Source organism: Anopheles funestus, chromosome 2RL, assembly GCF_943734845.2.
Source record: "Anopheles funestus chromosome 2RL, idAnoFuneDA-416_04, whole genome shotgun sequence".
Lineage (NCBI taxonomy): Eukaryota > Metazoa > Arthropoda > Insecta > Diptera > Culicidae > Anopheles > Anopheles funestus.
The window spans coordinates 42,096,472-42,120,894 of NC_064598.1; the positions used below are offsets into that span (position 1 = coordinate 42,096,472).

Sequence of the window (24,423 nt, forward strand, 5' to 3'; positions counted from 1 at the left end):
ATCGGTTCATTCGCAGTAGCAGGAGCAGCAGCAGCAGGTGCGTATGCTACGGTGTATGAAGGTTTCTCCGGCACTATGATAACTGGGGTCCCCGCCCCTTTACCGGATGCACAGGACGTGCTACAGTACTCGCGGACCTTCTGCAGGATGTAGCTGTCCATGTCCGTTGGTACAGTACCGTCTACGGACCGTACAGATCCAATATGTGCTCCCCCATCATAGTTATCCGGGAGCCGGAATGAACCGATGTTGATCACAGGCTTTCCTACGTCGTTGCCAGCTTCCGCTGGTTTCGGTGCCGGAGATGAAACGTGTTTGTCCGGTTTGCGTCTTCGCTGTGCTCGGTTGGATAGCCGATTGAGTCGTCGTTTGCGTTGTGGAGTGTCGGAATCGGCACCATCTTCGGAACTACGCCGAAGATGCAATCGTTGCGGTTCCTCCAGAAGACGCCCGTTAGCCATCCGGTAGAGGACACGTCCCACATCCTGATGGTAGTATTCGATTATTTCGTTCGAATCGTAGTCGTCCTGTACGGTTGGGTCCGATGTGGTTGTGGTTGGTAGTTCCGGCATGCTAACCATCTTTCTACGCCCGTTTCTATCGGCTTGTCGTTCACGGAATGCACTTAGCCGTTTTGAGAGACCTTTCCAGAGTGAGTTTTTGGAGTTGGTTGGTTTGCTACTGCTTTTAGGTTCTTCACGATGTTGGACAACCAAAGGAGGTAGTGAAGCTACCACACTATCTTCCAGATCGAGCTCGTTACCAAACGGAACAAGTCTTGGTTCAAGTTCCTCCTCTAACAGATGTTCTGGAGCGCGTGGTGTCGTGGAAGTAGTAGTGAGGCGTAGCTCATCTACGTAGAAATTGGAACAAATTGGATCATCACACTCCAGCTCATTGTCCTTCTCTTCTTCCGTATTCTTTTCTTGTTCTACATATTCTCTTTCGGACTCTATCTCCGGACTCTCCGAAGTCATTACTGTTGGTGCTATCAACGGGAACTCTTCCGGTGTCCTTCTCTCGATCACCTTTTCTGCCGTGATCGCTTTTCGACGACGACCCACATTCAGATCCCGGCGACGCCATTCCGACTTCGTACGTCGTCTATGCAGCCAACGCTGTGGTAGAGATCCTTCGCCCTCCGCACCCTCCTCCTTCTCCTCGCCCGTCGTTCGACCCGTGCGCCCACCCTCGAGCCCTTCAACCATACGCTTTGCCATCGATCGTAACCTATCGCCGTTGGCCGTAGTTGCCGTCGGTGCACAGGGTGAAAGGCAATGAAAGTAGAAAAAGTTATAATTGAGTGGAATGGCTTGGTTGTATGGTGCGGTTCCATTGCCAGGCAGCTGGTATGAGGTTAGTTCGAACGGTATCTTCCGCTCTCGGCCCGTTTCATCTACAAACTGAACACTTACGATCGTGCCCAGCTCGGGAAGAAACGTACCGGGCAACGGTGCGACATAAGCCGTCGAATTCGTGGCAGGTTCTTCGTCCGCGTTAGTGGTTCGCGGTCCACCCACTATCGCGAGTTCCTTCGTACGAAGATATTGCTTCATCTCAGCTTCAATTTTTGAGCCCGATTTAGGCGGTTTATCGGTAATCGCCTGCTTTATCTCCTCACGTAACCCTACTGTTTTACTATCGAGTGGCTTCCGTGCGTCTGCACTTACGACCGGTTCCTGTTTTTTCGGACGCCTAAACAAACGACCCATAATCGTCTGGAACGGTCCAACCGGACGTCTGTTGGATGCTACCTTTACATCCTTATCCTGTGCACTTCCCACTACTTCCCCAATTGCTTCCACGTAGTCCGCCGGACAGGGTCCGGTGGAATCGTGTTCTGTGTCTGCATACCTGTTTGCTCGCTGTGCTCGATCACGTCCCATCTTCGCTAGTCGCTCGTTCTTGCTTCGTACCAGCTGTCGCCTACTGACGGACTGTCGGTAAACTGTCGGCGTGGCAGGATCTACCACCGGGGGGGCCAGCTCCAACGGGATGGGATGGTCCGGGGATGAATGTGCAGGTGCGGTACTATCTAAAGCCTAAAAACCGGCGCCTGTTAATTGGGAAGTTGACTATGAAACAGCGCGCCTCGACCACATCAGCTGTAGTGCCGGCACTAACCTGAGCATCCGGTTCCTGTCCTTCCGTCGAGGACATTTCGCCCATCGATGAGCGCCGGTAGCGTCCATGGTGTCCGTACGTGGGTTCGTAATCATCACCATCATCATCATCGCCACCATGATAGCTATGGCCATGGCCGCCATGACCACCATGACCGTGGTGTCCGTAGCTATCATGCTTGCCGTAACCATGATGTCCGTATCCACCCCCATGGCCACCCTTCTTGTGGTGGTAATGATGATGCGTGTGAATTACGAACTTGTGTTTCTTGTGCTTATGCTTGAAATGACGGAACTGGGCACCTCCTTCTTCGTTTTCCTCGCCCTCCTCCGCCGCACGGCCAAAGTTGCCTTCCTCGTTCAACTCTCCCTCAAATCCCATGACGCGTGACTGCATTCCCGGACCCATATCGATCTCAACTGGATGTGGACTATCGTGAACCATCTCACGCATCTCCGGTGCGTGCATTTCGTGCGCTGGCATCACATCCATGTGGGTTTGTTGCTGTGGTGCCGCTTGCGATCCTTCTTCGCCCGACGCTTCGCCTGCGTTGGGGTTTTCTGCACGCACAAAACCGAATCGGCCCACCGGCATCGGTTTCATCATTACCGGTCGAAACATGTTGCCCATTTTTTTGTAATAACGATAAGCTTGGACACCTCCATCCAGCACCACCAGTGCAACCAACAACGACATAAACCAGCGATTGACGAACAACTACAATGGAGGAAGAGTGAAAAAAAGTCATAAGAAACGGTTGCTTGTGACTTGTGAGCACCGAAAAAGCAGAACAAAAACATCCACTAACCATTTTGTGATTCTATTTGTCTAATCACCACTATCACAGCTTGCCCAGCACAGGCGATCACTTGCTTTTTAAGCCCTGCTTCTTTCAGGCTTTACTAGAACTACACTTCGCGTACCACTTCTCGATTGTTGGCACATTCGCAACTGATGCTCCAATCCTGTCGCAAAGTACCTTTTAAGTACGGCACCAGCCGGGCCCAAATGTGACACTTTGCAGAGGTCACGTTGGTGCTGAGTAAGGAATCTGGACCTTGTGACCTTCGCGTAAGGCCAGTTCTCTTGTTTGAAAATAAAGCCAACTCACCAACGGTAAAATGGGTAGGCTCGTGCGCAGTATGGACCGGTTGAAGGTTTTGTTTGTGTCTTAAGCCGTAATGCTTTAGTGAGCTGTTTTTTTTTAAAGACGCTTTTCGGGGAGACGAAGCTGTTGTGTTGAGTTGTTTCTGGAGTCTAAATTCTGATACACTTGTAACACTTGTACACTTATGAGGAGGACATGGGAGTCTATGCGGAAAAGTGTACGTTGGAGCCCTGATCGTTAAGAATTAGGAAAAGAAAAGGAAGAATAGCAAAATAAATACATATAAGCCCAAATAATTGTTTGCGCATGATCTTTAATTGAAGGAACTTAAAAAAAGGAATGAATGTATAATGAAATTTGTAGTTAATTTTGTCATAACTATCATATCCAGCTTATTACTTGTATATTAGTGTTATTTTCTGTGAGCAAAACTAGTATTTAAACTACACAAGAACAAAATATTTATTTAAACCTGTTTCGTGCATTCGGTGCAACAAATTTTGTTGAAAAATCGAAAAAGATCGTTGTGGAAGCAATGGTGAGACGAAAAGAAAGTGCAATCTTCATGCGTGAGCTATTTGGTGGAAAATGAGTTCTTTGATTCATAATGTTGCATATGGTAACTCACGGTGTTCATAAGACAAAAAAATGGGTGAAAGCTATATTTTTTGTAAAGAAAATAAAGCAAATCATAGCAAAACATGAGGAAACATTAACAGTAATGTAAAATAATTTTGTACATAAATAAAAACATCTATTTATTTATTCATTTTTTGTAAAACATTAACTTTTTTTTGTGAATTTGTGGTCACTCAATCGTTTCCAACAGAGCACGGCCTAAGCGTAACACTTCGTGTAACGTTCGGATATTCGTTCGCTGCTTGAGCAACTCGTGAAGATGCCGTACGCTTTGTGTTCATTCCATGCATTTCGTTCAAAGAAAGATTTAGGCATCCAAATCATTAGACTGGAAACCATCAGTCGAGTTGGATGCGTGGACGTCCATAGAAGCAATCGAGCGCGTTTGAACTATCGTCACTATTTTGGATTTTTCTAGTCTGTTTAACGTTAAAGGTAACGTTTAACGTTTTGACAAACATGTTTAACGTCATTCAAAAATGAGAAAAAAACAGTTCTGTTTTTAAACTCCAATAACGATTAGAAAATTTTTATTTCATAAGCACTTAATCTTTATTTAAAATGTGATGCTTTACAGCAAATACGAGTTGCCAAGACCGTTAGTTTAAAACTTAGAGATTTATTTGGCCGAACACAGTAATTTCTTTTTGAAGTGCATCAGGAATAATGAAGATCCTTTTCCTTTAAAACTAGATTTTTTTTGCTAGAATTATTTAAACTTAAACAAGAATTACTTAAAACAACATGACATGAAGAATGAAGAAGACATTGAAATGAGAATGTGATATAGAGTCTTATAGGGACTTGGATTCCAAAGGAATTCTTTCGTCTCTAACCATGCGATCCAGCGATGAGGAAATGCGTGAGATGCTGGGAGTGAATTCAAATACCGTGTGAGCTCTTTCAGTGAAAGATAAATTATAACACACTATGGACCCACATCACGGACGCACAATAAAAGAAAGATCTTAAAAATTAACAAAAAATAATTTAATTTCAGTTCTAATAACTGTTACACTTTTTTGCTTCTATAAAAAAAAACGTTTACAAATTAACTATAAATTTGTTTACACAATATTGGCTACTAAATGTTGGATCTTAATTTCACAAACACATTTTTAACTAATATGATAAAAAATAATATAATAATATAATATAATTATTAATATAAATGAAACATTTGCTTTACCGTAATAAAAAGGTTACCAATTAAAGGGTACAGGGCTGCCAGAATAGTAGAGCACAACCTAAGCATCCCCCTCGTGAGATCTTCGTGCACCCTTCGGTTTGTACAGTTCATCCCGCAACGGGGTTAAAAATGAAGTTGCGTACCGTTCATTCCGTTCATTTCATTCAACGAAAGTCGTGAACGTTCGAATTACTACACTCGACATCATCAGCCGAGCTGGATGCGTGCGTGCAGTTGGTGGGCCGTACAGCGAGCCAGTTTTCGAACAACAACCGTCACCGCATCATCGGTCGCGATCGGTACTTTCGTGTCCGCTTGTTTCAGTTTGTGTTCTCGCGACAACTTTTCCACCACGGCACGGGTGGATGCCTGCGCCTTACGAAAAGGTGTGCTCATCATTGTGTCGGTGTATCGGGTGTTTTTGGCGTAAATGTTTTATGTTTTTTTTTGCGTAAAGATAAGTTTATCTCCCTGTCGCCCCTGGCATACAGAAACCGGGTGTCGGTTTTCGCGCGTTCGATTCTTTTTCTCCATTCCCACGGTTCCAGTGATTTTTCAGTGCCGGATGATGTTGAACGTTTTATCAGAACCGAACCGAGGATGGGTGGTTGTTGAGCCGTTGTTTCGCCTAGACAGTGTTTGGAGAAAAAGTTAAATGAAGTGAAAAGTAGCCTAAAGTTTGAATTACAACGTGCTGCAGTCCAGTTAATTTCCTAGGCGGTGAATTAATTAGTGGTTGCACCCGGCATGGCAACAGTTCGTTGGCTTCCTTAGATTTGAAATAGCCAAATCGTGGTTGTAATAATACGTGATCGGAACGCGTTCGATGCTAAATTGCTTTCATCTTCGATTCCATTTTCCTTTCCGGGCATCTTCTCACGTTTCGTGACTGGCAAGGTGAATTCTGTGGCAAAAATTGTGAATGAAAGACGTACCGAAGTATGCGTGTTTGTGTGAGAGGATCGAGGTCAAACTATCGCTACCGGACGATCGTTTCAATTCGGTTGATCTGTGTGTTCAAAGCAGAGGATCATCACACGTCCGATCGTCGCTGTGCTAAAGATGGGAGTGAAAGGGTGGAATCTGGAATCATAAAAAAGTGCGAATCTTCCAAATACCGGTCGTTTTACGGCGATGTTTTAGAGAGCTACTTTCTTAATGCTTTACCGATTGTTCCGTGCGTGACCTCGAAAAGCAGAGGACGGACCGGAGATACGCAAGGAACAGGCTATGTTATATGTATTAACCAGCGAATGTCAGCAAAAAACTACAGCCTCCAATCGTTCGTCCGCGGTTTGTTATGTAAAACAGATGATTCTGCTAAAGCCAGTGCTTAACACACACACACACACACCACGGTTTGGCACGGGCCCTAGACACAAGCACTGATGCACAGGTTTCCGCGTCCGCGACCAACATTTACCACGACCGTACGAGTTAAAGTGTAACGAAAGAGCAGAAAGAAAAAAAAAGCCACGAAAAACATAGCAAAAATAGAGGATTCACAGTTTTCGCGCAAAATTCACTTTTTCGCGATCTGCGCGCCGAGACAAGATCGACAGACAGCCCCACCAGCGGAGTGTGTACACCGTACGCGAAACGTGCGCGATGTACGCGCACGCCCGAACTTTGGCTCATTAAAAACCGATTGGATATATTTTCGAAATTAGTGTCGGTTCGGTTGTGGTTTCCGCCGGCTTCTCTGCTAGCCGTGGGATTCTGTCTTTTTTTTTGCAAACCTCGGCAAACTAATTGTTCCTGTGTGTTACTTTTTGTTTCATTCATCAATCGAGCATTCCTGTCACTTAGAGACTCGGGTCGAGCATATGACAAATATGCTCCCCTTTTTTCCCCTTTCGTGACAGTAAAACATTGTAAGAAAATGGCGTTTAATTGTTACTGCAATTTATTGAACCAGGAAGAATGGTTTTGTAGAACGAGATTTTTTAATGAAGAATTAAATAGTCACACCTTGTTTTTAGTAGCATTACATAAAACACCCTCGTAATGATCTTATCACTTATCATTTTTTTCTGGCGTTTTTTATGGTCTTGTTGCTGCTAGGGAACGTTCCTTTCTTCGGTACTTTGGTGTACCCGTAAGCCTAGATTCGGCACAATCATGGTGATACACAGTTTGATGCCAAAAAAAACGGAACAATTGAAGTGAAGTTGCAGGTGGAGAGATAAATAAAAGCAAAGCAATATCAGTTTAAGAAGGAAAATAAATTCTCTATTAATTGTGATCGGTGTTTGTTATTCTGTTCATAGATGGTGCAATAAAAAATTTACCGAATATTAAATCGAAAAAAAAGTGTTGTAAACTAAGCGTTGCAAGGGGATGTGATGGGTAATTATGGTAACAAAAGTGAAATAAATAGGGAAACAAAGTGAAGTTAAAAATTTCGTACTAAATTTGTGAAACAAAAAATAAAGTTTTGGAAAACCGTGTATAAAAGAAGAAAACATCAAAATCCCAAGTTGTTGTTAAAAAAAGTGCATAAACGAACGGTGAATTGGTTCTACGATTGTGGTCTTGTAATCAGCGTTATCTCAACAGTGGAAGCGAAACGAGCGAATCAAAGGTAAAGTGTGACTGAAAACGTGATTTTTTGGGGGCAATGTTTAGCTTCACGTAAAGTGTTCGTTGCAGTAATTAGTGTGTTGAATTAAAAGCCATTAATGGAAATTAATCGTCAAATCGTAAAATAATCAAATGCAAAGATATAATTAAAATGCAATAACAAAATTGTGTGTGAAAGATCGTTTACCGATCGGTATGGTAAAACGGAGATGCCATCACGTAATACCGTACTACAAGAGGCGTGAAATGCGCCCCTCCATTTTTTTTGTTTCGTTTACATGAGTGCAGTGCGACTAATTTTAACACGCACCCACCAAAGGGAATACACATCTTGGAACTTTTTTAAAGGATTGTACAATTGACTTCCACACAACAGCTCGTCAGAAACGGGATTATTAAGCCGTACAAGAACCACACGAAACAGGTCCGGGCGTACGCGTGACATGCGTTACCCTTTTGTCCGTGTTGTCCCCATCCGACAGAAAAAAATGGGAGAAATGTGTACCCAAAGTTTTTTGGCAGGTTTTCCTTTCGGTTCTTCCCCAATTTTCTGTCCATTCGACGAGTGTCTTTTGGTGCAAATCTTGCTTTTCTGTTGTTTGTTGCGATCATTCTTCGTATCTTTCTGCTGAGACTCGCAGTTCAGCTCAATTCAGGTAACCATTTCGTTTTGGTGGCTGATTTTGTTGGGTAAACTTCGTTGTGCGCGAGCCAATGTGAGATTTTCTCTTTTCTTTCGTTTTGCTGTGGTTTCTTTAGATTCGTTTGAAACTTACTCATGTACATTAAAAGCAAATGAACACCACTCCTTTGGAGCGGCGCCCCAAAAACGAAGTTCGGAGTTACGGATGCATTCTGATAAAGGGAAGAGGAAAAGACCCAGACGCAGTACCATTTGTTGCGACATGAAGACACTTTTACATTTCACTGGTGGCATGTTTTCCGCATCTTCACATCTTAACGTAACGTTTCCGGCTGCATGTTTGTGACCACTTCCTTCAACATTTTTTCATTGTTGGGTTGTCCACACGGCATCAGTTCCAGAACTTTAGAGACAACTTCCAGAGATGTCCAGGATGGCGTGCAGAGATCGAAAAGGCACTGCTTTGCACTGACAATGCTTTTACTGGAAAACGCTGTCTATGTTCGCTGTCCTAGCAGTTGTACATGCGAGTTCGACTTATTAGGTTTGACAGTTTTGTTGGGATTTCTTTTCAATTGCTATAAGGGTACGATTTTTTTGGCAAAAGTACTCCGTAATGGCGTTTTGTTAGAGTGTTATATGGACTGAGGGGATGTTTGAAACTGGTGGTAATAGCTTAAGAAAATAATGGAATCATAGTTCCAAGTTTATCCCTTTAACGAATTGAACCATAATTGAAGTAACAATTTATTCATTCCACTAGGAAGTGAGTAAGAATTAAATCTGTGCCATCTCGACGCATCCCTTGACACAAGTTTAAGCTGACATCATTCTGTCAAATATTGCTCGGCAGCTCATTTTCATCTAAATGCTTTGGCTCTTGGCCCCTCGACACGCGGTTCGTTCGCAACAATTATGCAATCGAGCGAAAAGTTTGCCGTTGCAGGCGTCTCATCCTATCAGACGCATTGGTAATGTAGAAAATACAGGGAAATAAACGAACGGGACAGAGTGATAGCGAGAGAGAAAGAGTGAAAAACACTTGACAAGAATTTAAATGTCAATTACGTTTGCAAAACGTTCGGTGTGTCTGGTTCGGTGCGGAACACATCCGGTGAAAGGTGAGATGGGTTCAGACCGATTTCTTAATGAATCTTTTTGCTAAACACGAACAAAACATTAATATCGATTACGATCCAGAAATAGATCTTCCATTTAAAGTCTATAATATGCCAAAAATAAACGATTTTTGCACGATCTTGCGTTGGCACGCAATCACATAAACAGCATCAATTAACGCCTAGCCATTCGGAAAGTTATTTCCCCATCAACAAGTGCTGATTGTCGGAGGAATTTGTTTCACTTACCATTGGGGTATGTGTTTAAAGTCTCTTCGTCGTGAAACGCCGAACAATTTCGACACACAATTGTGGGTAGGGGGTGACGCATAATGTTAAATAAGAGCCCAAATTAAGTCGTACAGTCGAATATTTCGTAGACTGTTTTTTATTTACAAAAGTGCAGGTTTTTTTTCCTCTCCTGTACATCAAGATAACGAATAGCGAAGTGCTTGTTTTAAAAGAACAAATCTGCAGTGAAGTCGATTTGGAATTTATCCATAAACAGCGAGCGAGAGGTAAAGAGACAGACAAACAGAGATAAATCTAGAGGTTCCTGTCTGTTACGGATGATGGATCGTCAAGAAGTCTTATAAGCAGTAACGGTGGACCAGAATTGGGAACGTGTAGATATCCGCGGTAGAAGTGAAAGAGTGCACGGAACTGCCAGCAAAGTGTGGAAGTCCGATGGACCAACACGTGTGTCAATGGAAGCCCAAACGCACAGGTACATCGCGTTGACAAGCGCAGCTGATAACGATAGCGAAACAGATGCTGGTGTGCGTGTGTTAGTTTAAAAATGTCTATCACCAACAGGCAAGTGCACGCGCAAATTTAAGTGACATTTCTGCGAGCGGCACCGCGCAAGCAATACACGCGGTACATGGCGATAAATGAAAATGTATATTAACGTGCCAATGACCTCTCTCTTGCTCACGCTCGTGCGATGCAGTACCGCGTCTCTCGGCGTGGCAAAGACGAGCCAATTTACATTACCCTTCGTACAACTCTTGACCACGTGATCCTTGCTCACAAATTTTTGGTGAACGATCGCTGCCTATGGTCCACATTTAATCATGTCCCTTTAATCGCCGATGATCCTTTCTCACAGCGAGTGATGCTGTGACACGGCGTAAAAAATCTCACACAACAAGAGCAAGCGGTTTGCGGTGCGGATCGAATACGTACGTCATGCACTAAATTATCGGACGACAGCGCCACCATTATCCGTTGATGGTAATGAAAATGGCGATCTCGCTACTTATCTGCGCACACCACAACGCCGGTAGGCAGGTAGATTACGATCGGGGTGATTAATTTAAATTGTAGCCTTTCGAGACATGCTTCTTGTGTTGTTTGGCGGTGGCGAACAATGAAGCGAATCGTGTATTATATTGGGGAAAGCAGCATCTTACCTATAGGAGAAAGTATTAACCATCAGGAATTTGTTCTCTGTTAGTTTGGGTTTTTTTTTATTGGATGGTGTTTGAATAGAGTAGCTTTTATTTGTTTTTGTTTTGTGGTAGGCGTTAAAAATAAAACTACGGTAAAACATTCCCAAGCAGTAGATTCCAGATTCCATTCCATTTTTTTCTGAATTGATCTCGAAAAAGAGAAATTTCTGCGATTTAAAAATATCGTAAAATATTATGGAAGAAAAGAAAGAGATTTGCATGAGTGCGGTAATCATTCATAAAGGATCTTTTTTAAGGGATGTTTCTGAGCTGATTACATTTTTTATCAATCAATTTTGTGCTCCCACCAGCCGTCAAACTGGATTGGGTTGTTCGGCTTTTGTGGAATTGTTTAGCATTTTAATTTCGTGTTTCCGCCCAACTTTACAAGTTGTTATTTGCATGTAAAGAGATATGGACGAGTCACCGTTTCAGTAAGCCTTTTAACGCCCATCTTCCTCTCCCAACATCCCATTGTCCCTTACTACAAGATACAGGGTGGGTAGTACAATATCTTGGATCAAACTTTGATAATACACTCCAACATCTTTTGCAAAATCTAAAGCATCAAAACCGATCGCGACCGATCGCGATCTCCGATAGTCCATTTCTCTACATGATTGTTTGGAATTTCTACGTTTTGGCCTTACACAGGAACACATACACACACACATCCCCCGTGTGGATGTTTTATTCATACCGATCGTAACAACAATATGCAGATTGCCATCGTTCTCCATTAGCATAGTTTATTTGATTTTCTGCCACAATACCATCCCCTTAGTCGCTCTAGTCGACTGATCTTTTCTCTATCCTTTACACGTGTTTTTTTTTTCTTTCTCTCTGTCCATTTTCAGTGCTTTTCTCTCGGTGTGTGTCCACTGGCAAACACAACAACATCTAGTGGTGATAGGAAGCTTGTGCCACAGCATCACCACGCGCTAATGCTGACGTGCGTCTGCACGATGTGCTATGGCCGGTAGGATTGGGTCCGACCGTAACCATACACTCCCGCCGCGGTACGGCTTTAGGAGGCGGTGGCAGCAAGCGGTACGGCGTGTACGACAACATTCCGTGCGTGCGTGCGTTCCGTGCGTCCCGGAGGCACACGGCAGCTGCTGCTGCACCCGCCACACACGTTGAAGGCCGCCCGAAGGATGATGGGACGCGGTCTGGCAGCGCACGGGACGTATGTAGTGTGCTGCGGGCAGTGTAATGTGCAGGTGCATCTAGAACTGGGCCACGCACTGGCCAGTTCCTTCCGACGTGCCATTGTTGCAAGTGTTGAAGTGAATTCCGTGCGTGCTTGCTAGATCCTTACGTTGCAAATTTGCTCAGTGTTCCCGTGTGTCTCTGTGTGCGTCCGTGTCGGTGTCGGTGAGACGCATCTATGTGAGTGTGTGCAGGTGCCCGTGGACGTCGCTCCACGAGAGGCCGGTGAAGGTTCATGCTCAGTGGCAGGATTCGTCGGAGGGCCCTGGCCCTGCTGGGCGCCCTCCTGTTGGTGATCCTCGTCTGGCCTCCCTGCTGCGCCACCATGCCGAAACCGTTGCCGGTTGTTCCGCCGACCGCTCCCTGGGACATAGTGCCACCGACCCGACCCCATCCAGCGGCCGCCGTACTACCGGTACCGCTGCAACCGTGGACGAATGGGGTGGGTACGTTGACGGCTAAACGGCAGCACGTCCCGCTCGGACTCGGCAGTGAACGGCAGCAACAGGGCCAGGAACAGCAGCAGCAGCAGCAGCAGGAACCAGCAGAATCGGAGAGTCGGAAGAGCCGGCGAGTCAGTGAGTTTTATCGCTTGTTGCGTGCCCTCAGTCCGATCGCCCAACCGACACCAACAGTTGAACCGTACGAACGAAGACAGAGTGCAGTGAGTGCAGTGCAGTTAAATTTACCGTCGCGCGAAAATAGCGCCGTACGCGACGCGCGTGATTATTTAATAGAACCGATCGATAAAAATAAGTCCCAATCGAGTGTGCTCGATCCCTCCGCGCAGGATAACGCGCCCGTCCGTGCAAACGCCAAGTTCGATGACACGGATCCATCGTCTGTGCTGGTACGAAGTAGACGCGAGGCAGCGTCCGCCAATCCTCACCGTCACCAGCATCAGGTTGGGTCCGTTGGTCCACAGAACGGGACGGGTGTGTGGCATGGGCGACGAGGTGGCGGTGGCCGACATCATCATCCTCATCAACAGCAGCAGCAGCAGCATCACCGAAACAATGAATCGAATCTCGAGCGGAACGAACGTTCTGCCAACCTGTCGCATATAACCGGTGCGACACGCAAGATCCAGCTGTTCATCAAGAACCGCTACATACAGCTGCTGCCCGACGGTACCGTCAACGGCACGTACGATGATCTCAGCGACTACAGTGAGTATCCTTTCACCGGACGACCGGAATGTAGGAGAAAAAACATTGCCATTTCGGAGCATTGTTGAAATATTATACCTTTTTCAGGCAGTCAGCTTAGAACCGCTTGTATCGTTCGATCGTGCGCTAATTTAAGCAGAAGCGATTTTGAACTTTTTGAAACCATTGCCAACTCTGGACATAAAGGTGGGGTAAACCGATTTAAAATATTCCAATATCAGCGACACGATGAAAATAATATTTTTTAAGCTTGTTTACAAACATTCATATCTTTGTATATGTATTTTAAATAAGCTGATGATCTTTGATGAATTGTATATTTTTTGGCAAATTTTTATCCATTTCGAAATGAATTCCGAATGCGTTCACTGTCTACAGACACGATATTCGACACAAGAAACGAATGAGACAAGAAACTCCTATCGCCGCTTTTTGTGGTATTTGTCACGAACAGGTTTCATTTCGCCTTTTTTATGCACAATCGAGCGATCGTGGATTGAGGTTATTTTTAAAATATTTTCATATTTATCCAATAAATCGAATAACTAACGAATGGGAATGATAGATTAGCGAGCGACCGTTAGATCGCTCGGCGAAAAGTTCAACGTACGAAATTAAAGACGGCTTGCGATTTTCGCGACTTAATTAAATTTGCAATTTCGTGAAATGGATCCCATAATTTGGATGATAGTCTATATTCTGGAGAGTTAGATGGTGAGGAGCTTTCCAATGTCTGCTACTGATATGGTGAAAGGTATCATCAATCTTACTGTTGATGATGTTAAGTGACATCAGCGGGGTGGAAATCAAATCAATTATCCAATCATCAACATCGTGGAAAGAAGGGTTTGTTGAGCGAACAGCTCGTTTGTGCTATTGCTAGCTATTATAGCTGTCAAAGCGATGAGGATATTTTATTTTATTCAGAAAAAGTTTGTTAACACCCAAATCAACATCAGCCTCCGCGAAGCTCATTAGCTTGACGTAGGGGATCGTTCGTGATCATCTGTTGGAGATGAGACGAAGGTAACATGACACATCAGAAAGCTTCTTTTTGGCTACATCCATGGCATCGTACCAGTGTGCTGTCTTTTAGTTGCACAAGGCACGCACGGCATAAAGATATATTGCAAGCAGAATTAGCCACAACACCTCCACGAGGTTGTGGGACCGATCGTTGTGATGCGCATTACCAGGAATATTGGATGGAATTTCTCGCACTGAGACGTGCCTAAAGACCTAAACCGTTGAACTCTTCCAGTCATATATAGCAGCATAGTTTCGAGTGGTCAGAGTCGCTGGGAAGTTGTTAATTTCTACACCCTTGCTAACTGTGACTGATTTTCACCTGGCTGTGAAATGGGGTTACAGGCGTGAACTATCATGAAAGGCACTCTTTCAATACTGTCCCAAAACATTTCAAACTTCACTTGTGCCTATGTTTGTATCACCAGTTTAAAAATGAAGGTATACAACAACAAAAAAAAACACATACTGTTTTTTTACAAAATCCTCACTTCATGTGTGTTTTGTTTCGTTAACGGTTCCAAACGGTTGCTTCGTGTTTCCGTAAATCCGTAATGCTACACCCATAGTACGGGGTAGCAGCCGATTTAATGATTTACAAAACGTGCAGCATTCTACACGCCACGATTTGTAAATGAATCATACAAACAACAGCGATTCGACACGATCGGCAACGATCGATTGCGTTTCGGGCGGTTGTGAATTAAATCAGCTTCAAATGACAGTCGGCCGGTGACTGATTTGAGCTTGTCGATTGACATGTTTCGTTTGCATACTAATTAGCAAAAAACTGGAACATCAATAAAACCTCGAGCTGGAACGCACTATATGCTAACGGAACGGGTGGTGGGAAGTATGGATGTGCTCGATTACCTATTTGCTTGGCGAAGGTGTGGCGATGTTGCTGCATTGTGAAATTTTGTGGGGAAATAGGAACATCAGGGCGCCATTTTTGTTAGCACTTTTCCTGAGTTTTGTTGTTTCTTTCGGGATCTTTTATTACAAAGAGTTGGAAAAACCCAGATCAAGTTAAAAATACAGAGATGACTCTTCCAAACAGCAATCAACAACATCTTCACTATGATTGGATCGGTTCTTCACGTGATTTATGGTCACCGATCGACATAATCAATTACTTGACAATTCGAATGCTTACCGGTTTGTATCGGAGGACTTTAGTTATTTGAGTGATTTTATTGAAGCCTTCATCCAAAACAGTCGAGAAATGAAGAATTCTATATATTTTTTGTAAAAGAGAATCCCCATAAAAATGTCCCACCGGGGAGTTATTTTAGGAAGTCTACTGCCGAATGAATGGTTGTAAATCTGTTTGGCCTTGGATGGATTCACCATTCGGATTCGGAGCGATTTATTTTGATTTATGGATTTGTCGTTTGAGAACTTTTTCTAAAACTCTTCGACCCACCATGTAGAATCTTTTCTCGGAAACTTTCACTAAATCACACAAAACCTTGAGCGAACCTTGAGCACCTGAAGTCCGATTGAAAAGCTTCAAAGATTACTGTTGTTCCCTTCATCCAGACACACCTTTACGGTGAAACCTGTTCGACCCAGTGTGATATTTTGGGGTTTCATTTAGTATCCCAGCTTCCTGCCGGTGTTTGCACACACGATCACGATGTTTCGTTTGCAGTTATCGTTTCTAAATCATCAAACGGCCAGAAGAAAAAAAAGTTTAGACACCAAATAGCCTCAATAATTTGGCCCTTCAACATCGATGTCCGGTATCGATTGAGAATGCATTTTCCAGCGGTCCGGTTTACCGTTGGATAATCCACGGGAGAGACCCAGCATCACATCCAACAGTGATCTGGGACTGTGATTTCTCGTGACACGCGTCAGGAATGTGGCACGAAACTTGTTTCCTTACCAGTGACAGTCGGTGGTTTGGGTGAGAAGATGTAAACATTATTTCACACCCGCAAGGTCTCAAACACCGCTTTTTGGGATGATTTTATCCCTCCGATAAGCTGTGCTCAAGGGATGCTTTCTTGTATGCCTATGTCGGTGAAGCATTAGTACCTCTTCATGCGGCGATAGTTGGACAGCCGCAGATGGTGGATAGATTATTGCATCCCGCTGTCAACGAGTGGCAAACCAAGCACTGCAACCCGTTGATTGTTCACTTTGAGTGATGGAGGCAAATTTACCCAATATCTCTGATGTTTGCAGTACAATGCTCATTCGATAATTGATCGATGCTGGAAAGGTTGAGCTTTGGAGCTACATCCACTTAAAGGCATGCGAGTGAAAATGGGTCTAAAAAGTGGAGAACTGATGGTCCCTTTCTAATGGCTGACATCTTGTCTGTGTCACTTTTGGAGATGGTATGAATAAGCTGTGTGCGGAAAGATCGTGGAAGGGTATTTTTTGTTAACTCTAAATCAGAAAATTTACTTCTCTTTGTAGAAGACTTCATGCTTTATCCAATTAAAACTCCATTCTTACGGTGCAACAGAACAGCTGTGCAAAAACAAGATCGACACCATATTTATGTAAAAGGGGGAAAATTCGAGTCTTTATTTCAGGATATTTCGTTTTGAAATTCACAAGGAGACTGACTGCCGTTCTATTCGTAGCTCCTTTTATACTGTTTTTTCGTCACGGATAGCCTTACAGGGCTGTCAAACCTAATTCTTACATTTATGTCAACGACCTGTATGGGAAAGAATGTAGAAGCTTAACCACAAAACGCATATAACGTTAAGATAAACACAAAACATGTATTTTGAAAAATACACACAAAAAAAAACAAAACCAAATCTTGTCGCTGAACCATGGTTGCTAAACAATGTTAATTGAGCGGCTTGTAAATTCTCTCGTTTTGCGAAATTCCAATGTTCCATTCCATCGCAGATTTTGTCATGCTATTTTTGTTGTGCTTTGTTTTTTTTTGCATTTGTTTTCTCCATTTCCCTATCTAAACGCTATGTTGATTTTATGCCGCTTGCAATCAATTTCGCAACTCATTTGCAAGACGGCATCCTCTTGGAAGTAGGCTTTTGTGTATATTCTTATAAATTAATATTTAAATGTTATGATAAAAGCTTTTTAATGGCTCATCTTCTGGAGTTCGTGAAGAAACCTATGTTGTAGAAGATTCTGACTAATATTGAAACCAATTGCTATAAAATAAAATTAGAACTCCGTGCGCTCTTCTTAGAACTAAACTTTGTAGAAACATCTTCAAAGGGCATACCAAAAGCGCGCACCGTTACAATGTATGGCGAAGCATACGCGTGACCAATAAGTGAGAAATGAAACACACTAAAAACGGACCAAGAATCTTCCCTAATGGAGTCGCCAATGATAGAATGCATTTGTTCGTGCATCAGACATTCTTTTTGTGTTTTTTTCTGTCTTCTCTCTCCCATTCACCCTTCATCGATCAATCCGGCATGAGTGTAGTCTAACAAATTGAAGCACTGGCTCCACTTTCAAAGCATATGACACCGCCTGATGCCGATTGGCAGCCGGTATACTTCACTCAACCTGCCGCAGTACCAACTCCTCTCGCTCGGAGACGGAGACCGATGGGACGCGACAGCATAATGCAATGTCGAATGGAGACGTAGGCAGCGTGCGTCCATTGCCTGCATATGCTCTAGTGCCCTGTACCATGTGTGAATGACAATGTCGGCACACCAACGTCACCTACCCGCGATCGTAGCTGAAGCCGATCGGAAAAGCAATTGCGATGTGAGCGGTGAGTATGTCCGGACTCGGCGTTGTGCAAAATGCAAAATATCTACGCGAAAAAATGGTGCGGTAGGTCAGTTGCATCGTCGTGTTGCAGTCACGGCTAAGTCTGCAGCCGGTCCGGAGTCGGGTGCATCAGCGGACGAAACATTTTGTTGCCTTCGTTTTGCAACACATGCGTCTGCGTGAGCGCGTTTGTTTGTGTGCTTATTTTTCACACTTCCCATTCACATGGTCACGGTTCCTTTGCCGCTCGTTCACGCAACCGCTTGAACGGATGGAACGGTTCCAGCGGGGAAACTTCCGATCGTCAACCGTTGCAAATTTCATCCATCACATGCCGGCGGCAAATGGGTGGCGGGGTGTGTTTGTTTGGGTTTCCCCACTTCTTCGTTCCGACCCGTGTCTGGTACCACCCGTCCCCACACGGTTGTTTGTTCTACAAATATAAGATTCGTCCTCACGGTTCTTCGATGAGACGCAAAGTATGTTTTTCCTATTTACGGGAAGCGGTACCGGCTTCGTTAGGATGCACCATTTTTTTTTCTTCTTTCGAATAAAGCTTGAGCTGGTTCAGGCAACTGTGAGAAACTGTTTAAGCGTATAATGGTGATGCGTTGAATTTGCAATGGGAGGAAATGATTCGAGTAGATGAATAAAACATCTCGAGGAATAGAGGGTGATTGGTGAAGGAGTTTGAAGAGGAACTTCAAGTTATTAATGGCCCTGTAGTGGTAGCGCTAGGTTACCGGGGGTAAAGGAATCTTAGGGAGAATTGTAAACAATCACTCAATTTCTGGAACACTGAGCATGGTAGCCATAATGTCGCCGACAGTACTTCATGAAAATACTGGATAATAATGTAAGAGCAGCTTAAACGCTATCTAATCATCAGAATTAGTAATGATCATGAGTTAACAAGTTATCAAGAGCCTAGATTTTTGTAGAACAGAAGAAAACTGTTGAGGTAAAATTGAAGTAAAATAAAGTTTTAAACTACATTTTTTTTAAATATCTTTTCAATTAACATTTTGTGGACACCTTGGCAATAAAAAGACTGATTGATGGATTCAAACAGGTATAAAAAACAGTTATCAGTTTTGATAACCTCATATTATTCTACGTTGTCTCTCTTAGTGGGACTTTGGGGGATGTTTTAATCCTTGGTTCTCTGGACTTTGCTAACTTTGGACATTGAATTTAAATTCCGATTTGAAAGATGTCCAGAATAAAGTCTCATCAATTCACATTTAGCACTTATCTCTAGCTTGACATGTTATGATATAGGACATATTAACTCTAAGGTATATGTATTGATGCTGATTCCACATTTAGGATAATTTTACATGAAGTATGATCCTACCTGATACTTCTTGTTTCTTCCTTAATTTTTTTGGAGGTCCTGTAATAACCTTACCATGAATTGATTTGCACTTTTCGAGGTTTCTATTGGAATTACAAAGTAACTCTATTGGAAATGCCGTTCATAAATACTTAGGCAAACAAATGTGTGCGTAATATTATTAGGAGAATTTGTAGGCTCCTAGGCTCCTAGTGCTCAGTTGTGTTGCTTTAGAATGTACTATTTAATAGAGAAAATTGGTTTTATCTGCATTAAATTAATAAGAATTCAAATGGCTATGGAAGAACACCAGTACGAAGCCCAGAACTCTCTACACAACTCATCCTAAACGTTTACCACTATTTATACGGAACCACGCTGCTAGAGGCACACGAAATTAGATCAGTCACAATCTTGTTGCCGTATGATGCTCTTCCACCGTCGTGACAGTTTTATCCCCTTCCGGTGTGTATCGCACACCCTCCACGCGCCTGCAAACGATGCTGATTTATGACTTCCGCATAATTTACTAATAGAGAATCCGGTACAATCATGCCCAGGAATCGGAACGGTATCCCTGTTCGATGACACACATTACCACCGTCTGGCGGGTGACCGCCATCGGAACCGCGTGCGATTGTTTAGGTAAATTGTGCGTACCGTTGTATATGAGCATTTGACCGGTCAAGCACATTCGTTGGCACATGGTACTGGCCGGCAACATAACTCTCGTCACTAACCACAGCAGCAGTAGACGTAAGTGCGTCTGCGGTCAATGTCCTCTTTCTTCCTCGCTGTGCCGAATCGAGTTTCGGGTGATTTTGATTACGGTGTTGGTGTGCGTCTTGCTACTCGTGCCGCTTATTAGTATGCTGACTTTCGATGGCCGATATCGACACGCTAGTATACGGATGTTTTTTTTTTTTGGTGTTTTGATAGACCCACCCACTAGGGTGGTAATGCAAATTTGGTAGTTGGGTTCAAAGTTCACTAGGTTAACCGAACCGCAATGGTTGTTATCTTCCTCTATTAGTCTACCACATTATGCAAAACATATTAGCTAGAAGGCTTGTAACTATCCGACATAAGGAGAGCAATTTTTCCTAGTTTCGCGTGACTTTATTAACTTTAATGTGGGTCAAAAGACACGGAATTTAAGCGCATCTGAGGCGTGGTTTACTCTTCTTTACGTGCCATTAGCTTTAATATTTGTTTTATCGCACTGCCTACATAAAACAGTCATTAAATAGACACGTGTGCAGTGGCTTGCATACTTTACGCTTGGATTTTCTTATGCTCAATATCAGAACCGTGAAATGGCCTAAAATTTTTAGCAATATTTTAGCAAAATCTTATGAGTTTCAATCTTCAATCTTTTTTCAATCTTTTGAAATGAAAGCAACGAAAACCATTTAAAAAACAAACAAAAATTTGTTGATAAAACTCAAACGTGATATTAAAATGTGCATAAAACAAAGGAATACACACGCTAGATACACAAAATTGATATGAATTCCAATGCCATGTATCGTCTTTTTATACGTGGCCGTCAATCATATTAAAAACCGGAATATGTTGCACATCAAACACTCTTAACCCACGACTAGGCCACCAGGCGCACACTTCCATGATCGTGATGCTAGCTTTCTCATAGGTCTCCTAATTATGCGAATTGCCCCACGGGTGGTACTACGTTTTTGGTAATGCGATCTCTTAGCATCACCCTTCATCGGACGTTGGGTTTGGTTGGCTAGCGGAATGTGGCCACGCCACTACAGACCAGGCATTCATCGTCTACTCTCACGTGCATAGCAAGTGCAAGCGATGAGAATGATGATTTTATGAGGCCAGTTTACAGGAAGCACAACTGGAATCTAATTCGCTCCACATCTCCGAAAGACTCGCTCCTGGTAGAATGCATTGATTTTGGGCGTGTTTTTTCCATCTCACCCGAGACTATGACCTCCAAGGGATGTGTATGAACTGGTTAATAGATTTCGATTGATTTACGATCGTGCAGTGCATAAAGCTGGTGCCTGAGGTGGCTATTAACAGTGAATGTTACAGATCGTAAAGCTTTTGCGTTTGAGAAGCTGATTGTGTTGACTACCAAAACGGTGAGGAACGGTATGTTTCGTTGTTTAGTAAAAAAGCGTTACGATCGCAACCGGTTGACCGTAATCCGTGGTTCCCTTATTAGCGATCAGCTTTCTTATCGTTCACTTCATTCGCCACTCATTAAGGTGAACGATTGAGACGCGTGAAGTTACGTTGAAGGTGGACATGAGGAAACATAAAAAAATATCAAGCATACAGGCATAAGAAATAGATGGTGAGATAGATTTCAGTTTTCCAGAGATTCGATATAACCTAGACGAAACAGTAACTTCCGACTAAAGACTTCGGAACTCTGGGCTGAAGGTGATAATAGCTCTCCCCATACAATGTTCCATTCCCAAGTGAGAAAAAAAACGGAACGGGTGTAACCGTATCCGAATCTAATCTACCAAGATAATACAAACCTGTCAAATACCGTAACACCCGGCCGTCCGTATTGGGGGTGCATCGGTAAGTTGACACTTTCGTTGTGAGAAGTGTCAATGAAGTGAAGAGTTCTACTTGATTCTTGAACAAAAGACCCATTTGTTAGCATCATTTTGGGTGGAACCGGGGACTATTGGGTTGATCCCCACCCAAGATGTTACGGTCTTGTAGAAGGCTGTGAAACTTTTTCGTAAGGTTAAGTGGGGTTAGCTCTGAAGTTGTTTGCGTGTGGTCTACTGAACGATGCATCTGCATAATGTGTGTGCTATTAGAGCTTCCCTCTTCAGATCGGGTGGTATCTGACCGAACCAGGGGTGTACAGATGAGAAATCTTCTTCTTGAACGCATCTTACAATTGGGAGGGAAAACATGAGCAAAGTGCTTCGCTCACGGAGAAAGTGTTTGCTAATGCAATCTTTGCAATACTTGGCTAACGACAATATATCACACGTTTTTGAGTGGTTCTTAAGCATGGATTACGATGGGATTAAATGTGATAAAATATATGATGTTGAGTACGAGTGCACTATCAATATGCTGAACGGCATGCACGAAACCCACAAAAAAGCCGGGAACAAATATGTAAGTGAAAACGTTTCCAACACCTTACACATGATGGAAAACATTTGCGAGAAATCCGACAGCTTTTCGTCTCTGTGTTAAAACTTAAAAACAATGCCGAAAGACGAGATTCCAGCCACCAAAAACGAAAGACTTAAGAGTGTAGCGACACAAAGCAATCCAATCCAGTGTTCAAACTATTTTCAACTCACTCAACAACAGCTGAAACCTGATGGTCTCAAAGCTGTCCCTTTTTGTTGTTTCTCATTACGTTCATTCCCTCATTCCAACTCGGTTGCAAAGGCATGGAAATCGTACGGCCAGAAGCATGCGTAACGAAAAAAATATGTAAATAAACATACACGGGAATGTATTGGATCGACTGCGGGTAATCAGTGCGGGCATGTGCTACCAATTTTAGTCCAAATACATAAACGCAATTCATTCACAACCCAAGGCCTTTGCAGATACAGCCCGGCAGCGCATGCTCCTCGATCTACAGCTGACCGGGAAGGTCTTAAAGACGAAAGGTATTCTAGTGGAAAAACGGGCGGAACAAAGTAGCAAAGAAGAGCCTTCCTATACCCGGAAAGTTGGAAAGTGAAACCCGTTGAAGTTGGTACGATTTTTTGAAATCATAACGACGAATCGACGAGGATCGATTTAAATTCCACTACTCAAAAACCGGACTGAACGGCGCGAACGGATATCGACGCTATGAGTACCCAATAGTGATGGGCAAATTATAAATTTTGACGGAGTCGACTCCGCTAGAGTCGGAGTCGGAATGACTCCAGCAGAAGTGAGCTGGGGGCGGTGGATCCAGTCCATCAATTTTCAATTTACCCAAGACTAGTCGGACTCGATCGGACTCATCTAGACCCATCCGGACTCCTCCGGAATCGATCGGATCCATTCGGACTCGATCGAACTCGAAGTCAACCGGACTCGACCGGACTCGGCGGAATCAATTTTTCATACGCGGAGTCCGAGTGGATCCACCATTCCACTTCAGATTTCCCATCGCTAGTAACTAAGTGTGAGTGGTTATCAAATCGATCGAACTTCGATCGCAAGGAAACGATTGTACGACGTGGTTTGATTTTTTTTACATTTCGAACATCCTGTCAAGAATGCGAATTGTCTGCGAGTGCATTTGAAAAATCGATTAAGATGCTTGGATGATGTTCGGAAATGTGTCTCCAGATGAGGGTACGGGGAGTTTATTGGCATTTGCATATGCTTTCTTTAACCGGTCTTGGTGATCTCGTTCGTCGGAAGCTGCAAAACGATCGCTTTAAGAACTTGTCTTCAAGTCTTTAAGCGGTAGCTTCCATTTCATTTCGTTTCGCTTCAATATCCCTTGTGGCTGGACGTATGATGGTACAAGCCGAACGACTTGAAGCTACCGAACGCACCTAAAGCGCCTAGTAATGGAGACATTGAGATAACACAAAGATATGACTCAATAATCGTTTGCGGGTCGGAATTTTACCGACCGTACTAACGACAACGATACTGCAGTGGATTATCACGCGATGAAAACTCTCGGTTGTAGCTGCGTGTACGGTTGACAAACATGAGCAGCGTACAAAGAAAAGCGTTTGTGAAATGCCGGCTACAATCGGGGACGGATTAACCCGTACCTGTATGAAAATATTCAATGTATAAAGAGTGCATCACGAAATTCGTAAACAAATGTGGCCTTTGTCGGTTGCGATCGTTTTGCAACTTTGTTGCAGCCGCAAGTTCTTGCCTTTTTCTGCACAAGGAACACCCTCGTACGATCATCACCATTTAAAAATGCAACCTTGCACCATTAGCGCTCATTAGTCGGGTCGAATAATGCATATGCATCAGCTGTGTATCCTAATTGGTACTGGTGAAGCCAGGGGACAGTGCAGACGCGTCCCGTACACGAATCCAATAAAACTAGAAACCATTCTCGATCGTCCATCTGTGATGTGCGTGTTCACCCTGCGTTTTTTTTT

The 24,423-nt window shown here is 43.5% G+C and overlaps 1 protein-coding gene across 5 annotated transcripts in view; it reads left to right on the plus strand.

The window, feature by feature from the left end:
• Positions 1-5,064: 5,064 nt before the first annotated feature.
• The window catches only part of LOC125761262 (uncharacterized), a 60,746-nt gene continuing 41,387 nt past the window's right edge, over positions 5,065-24,423 (plus strand). For 2 of the 5 annotated variants that reach the window (XM_049422226.1, XM_049422227.1), the window contains exons 1-2: positions 5,065-7,644; positions 11,716-13,239. In XM_049422226.1, the coding sequence (XP_049278183.1) occupies positions 12,306-13,239 (934 nt within the window). In that variant the 5' untranslated portion in view covers positions 5,065-7,644; positions 11,716-12,305. The remainder of the gene's footprint in view (positions 7,645-11,715; positions 13,240-24,423) is intronic. The other 3 variants (XM_049422223.1, XM_049422222.1, XM_049422225.1) reach the window with 3 other exon arrangements.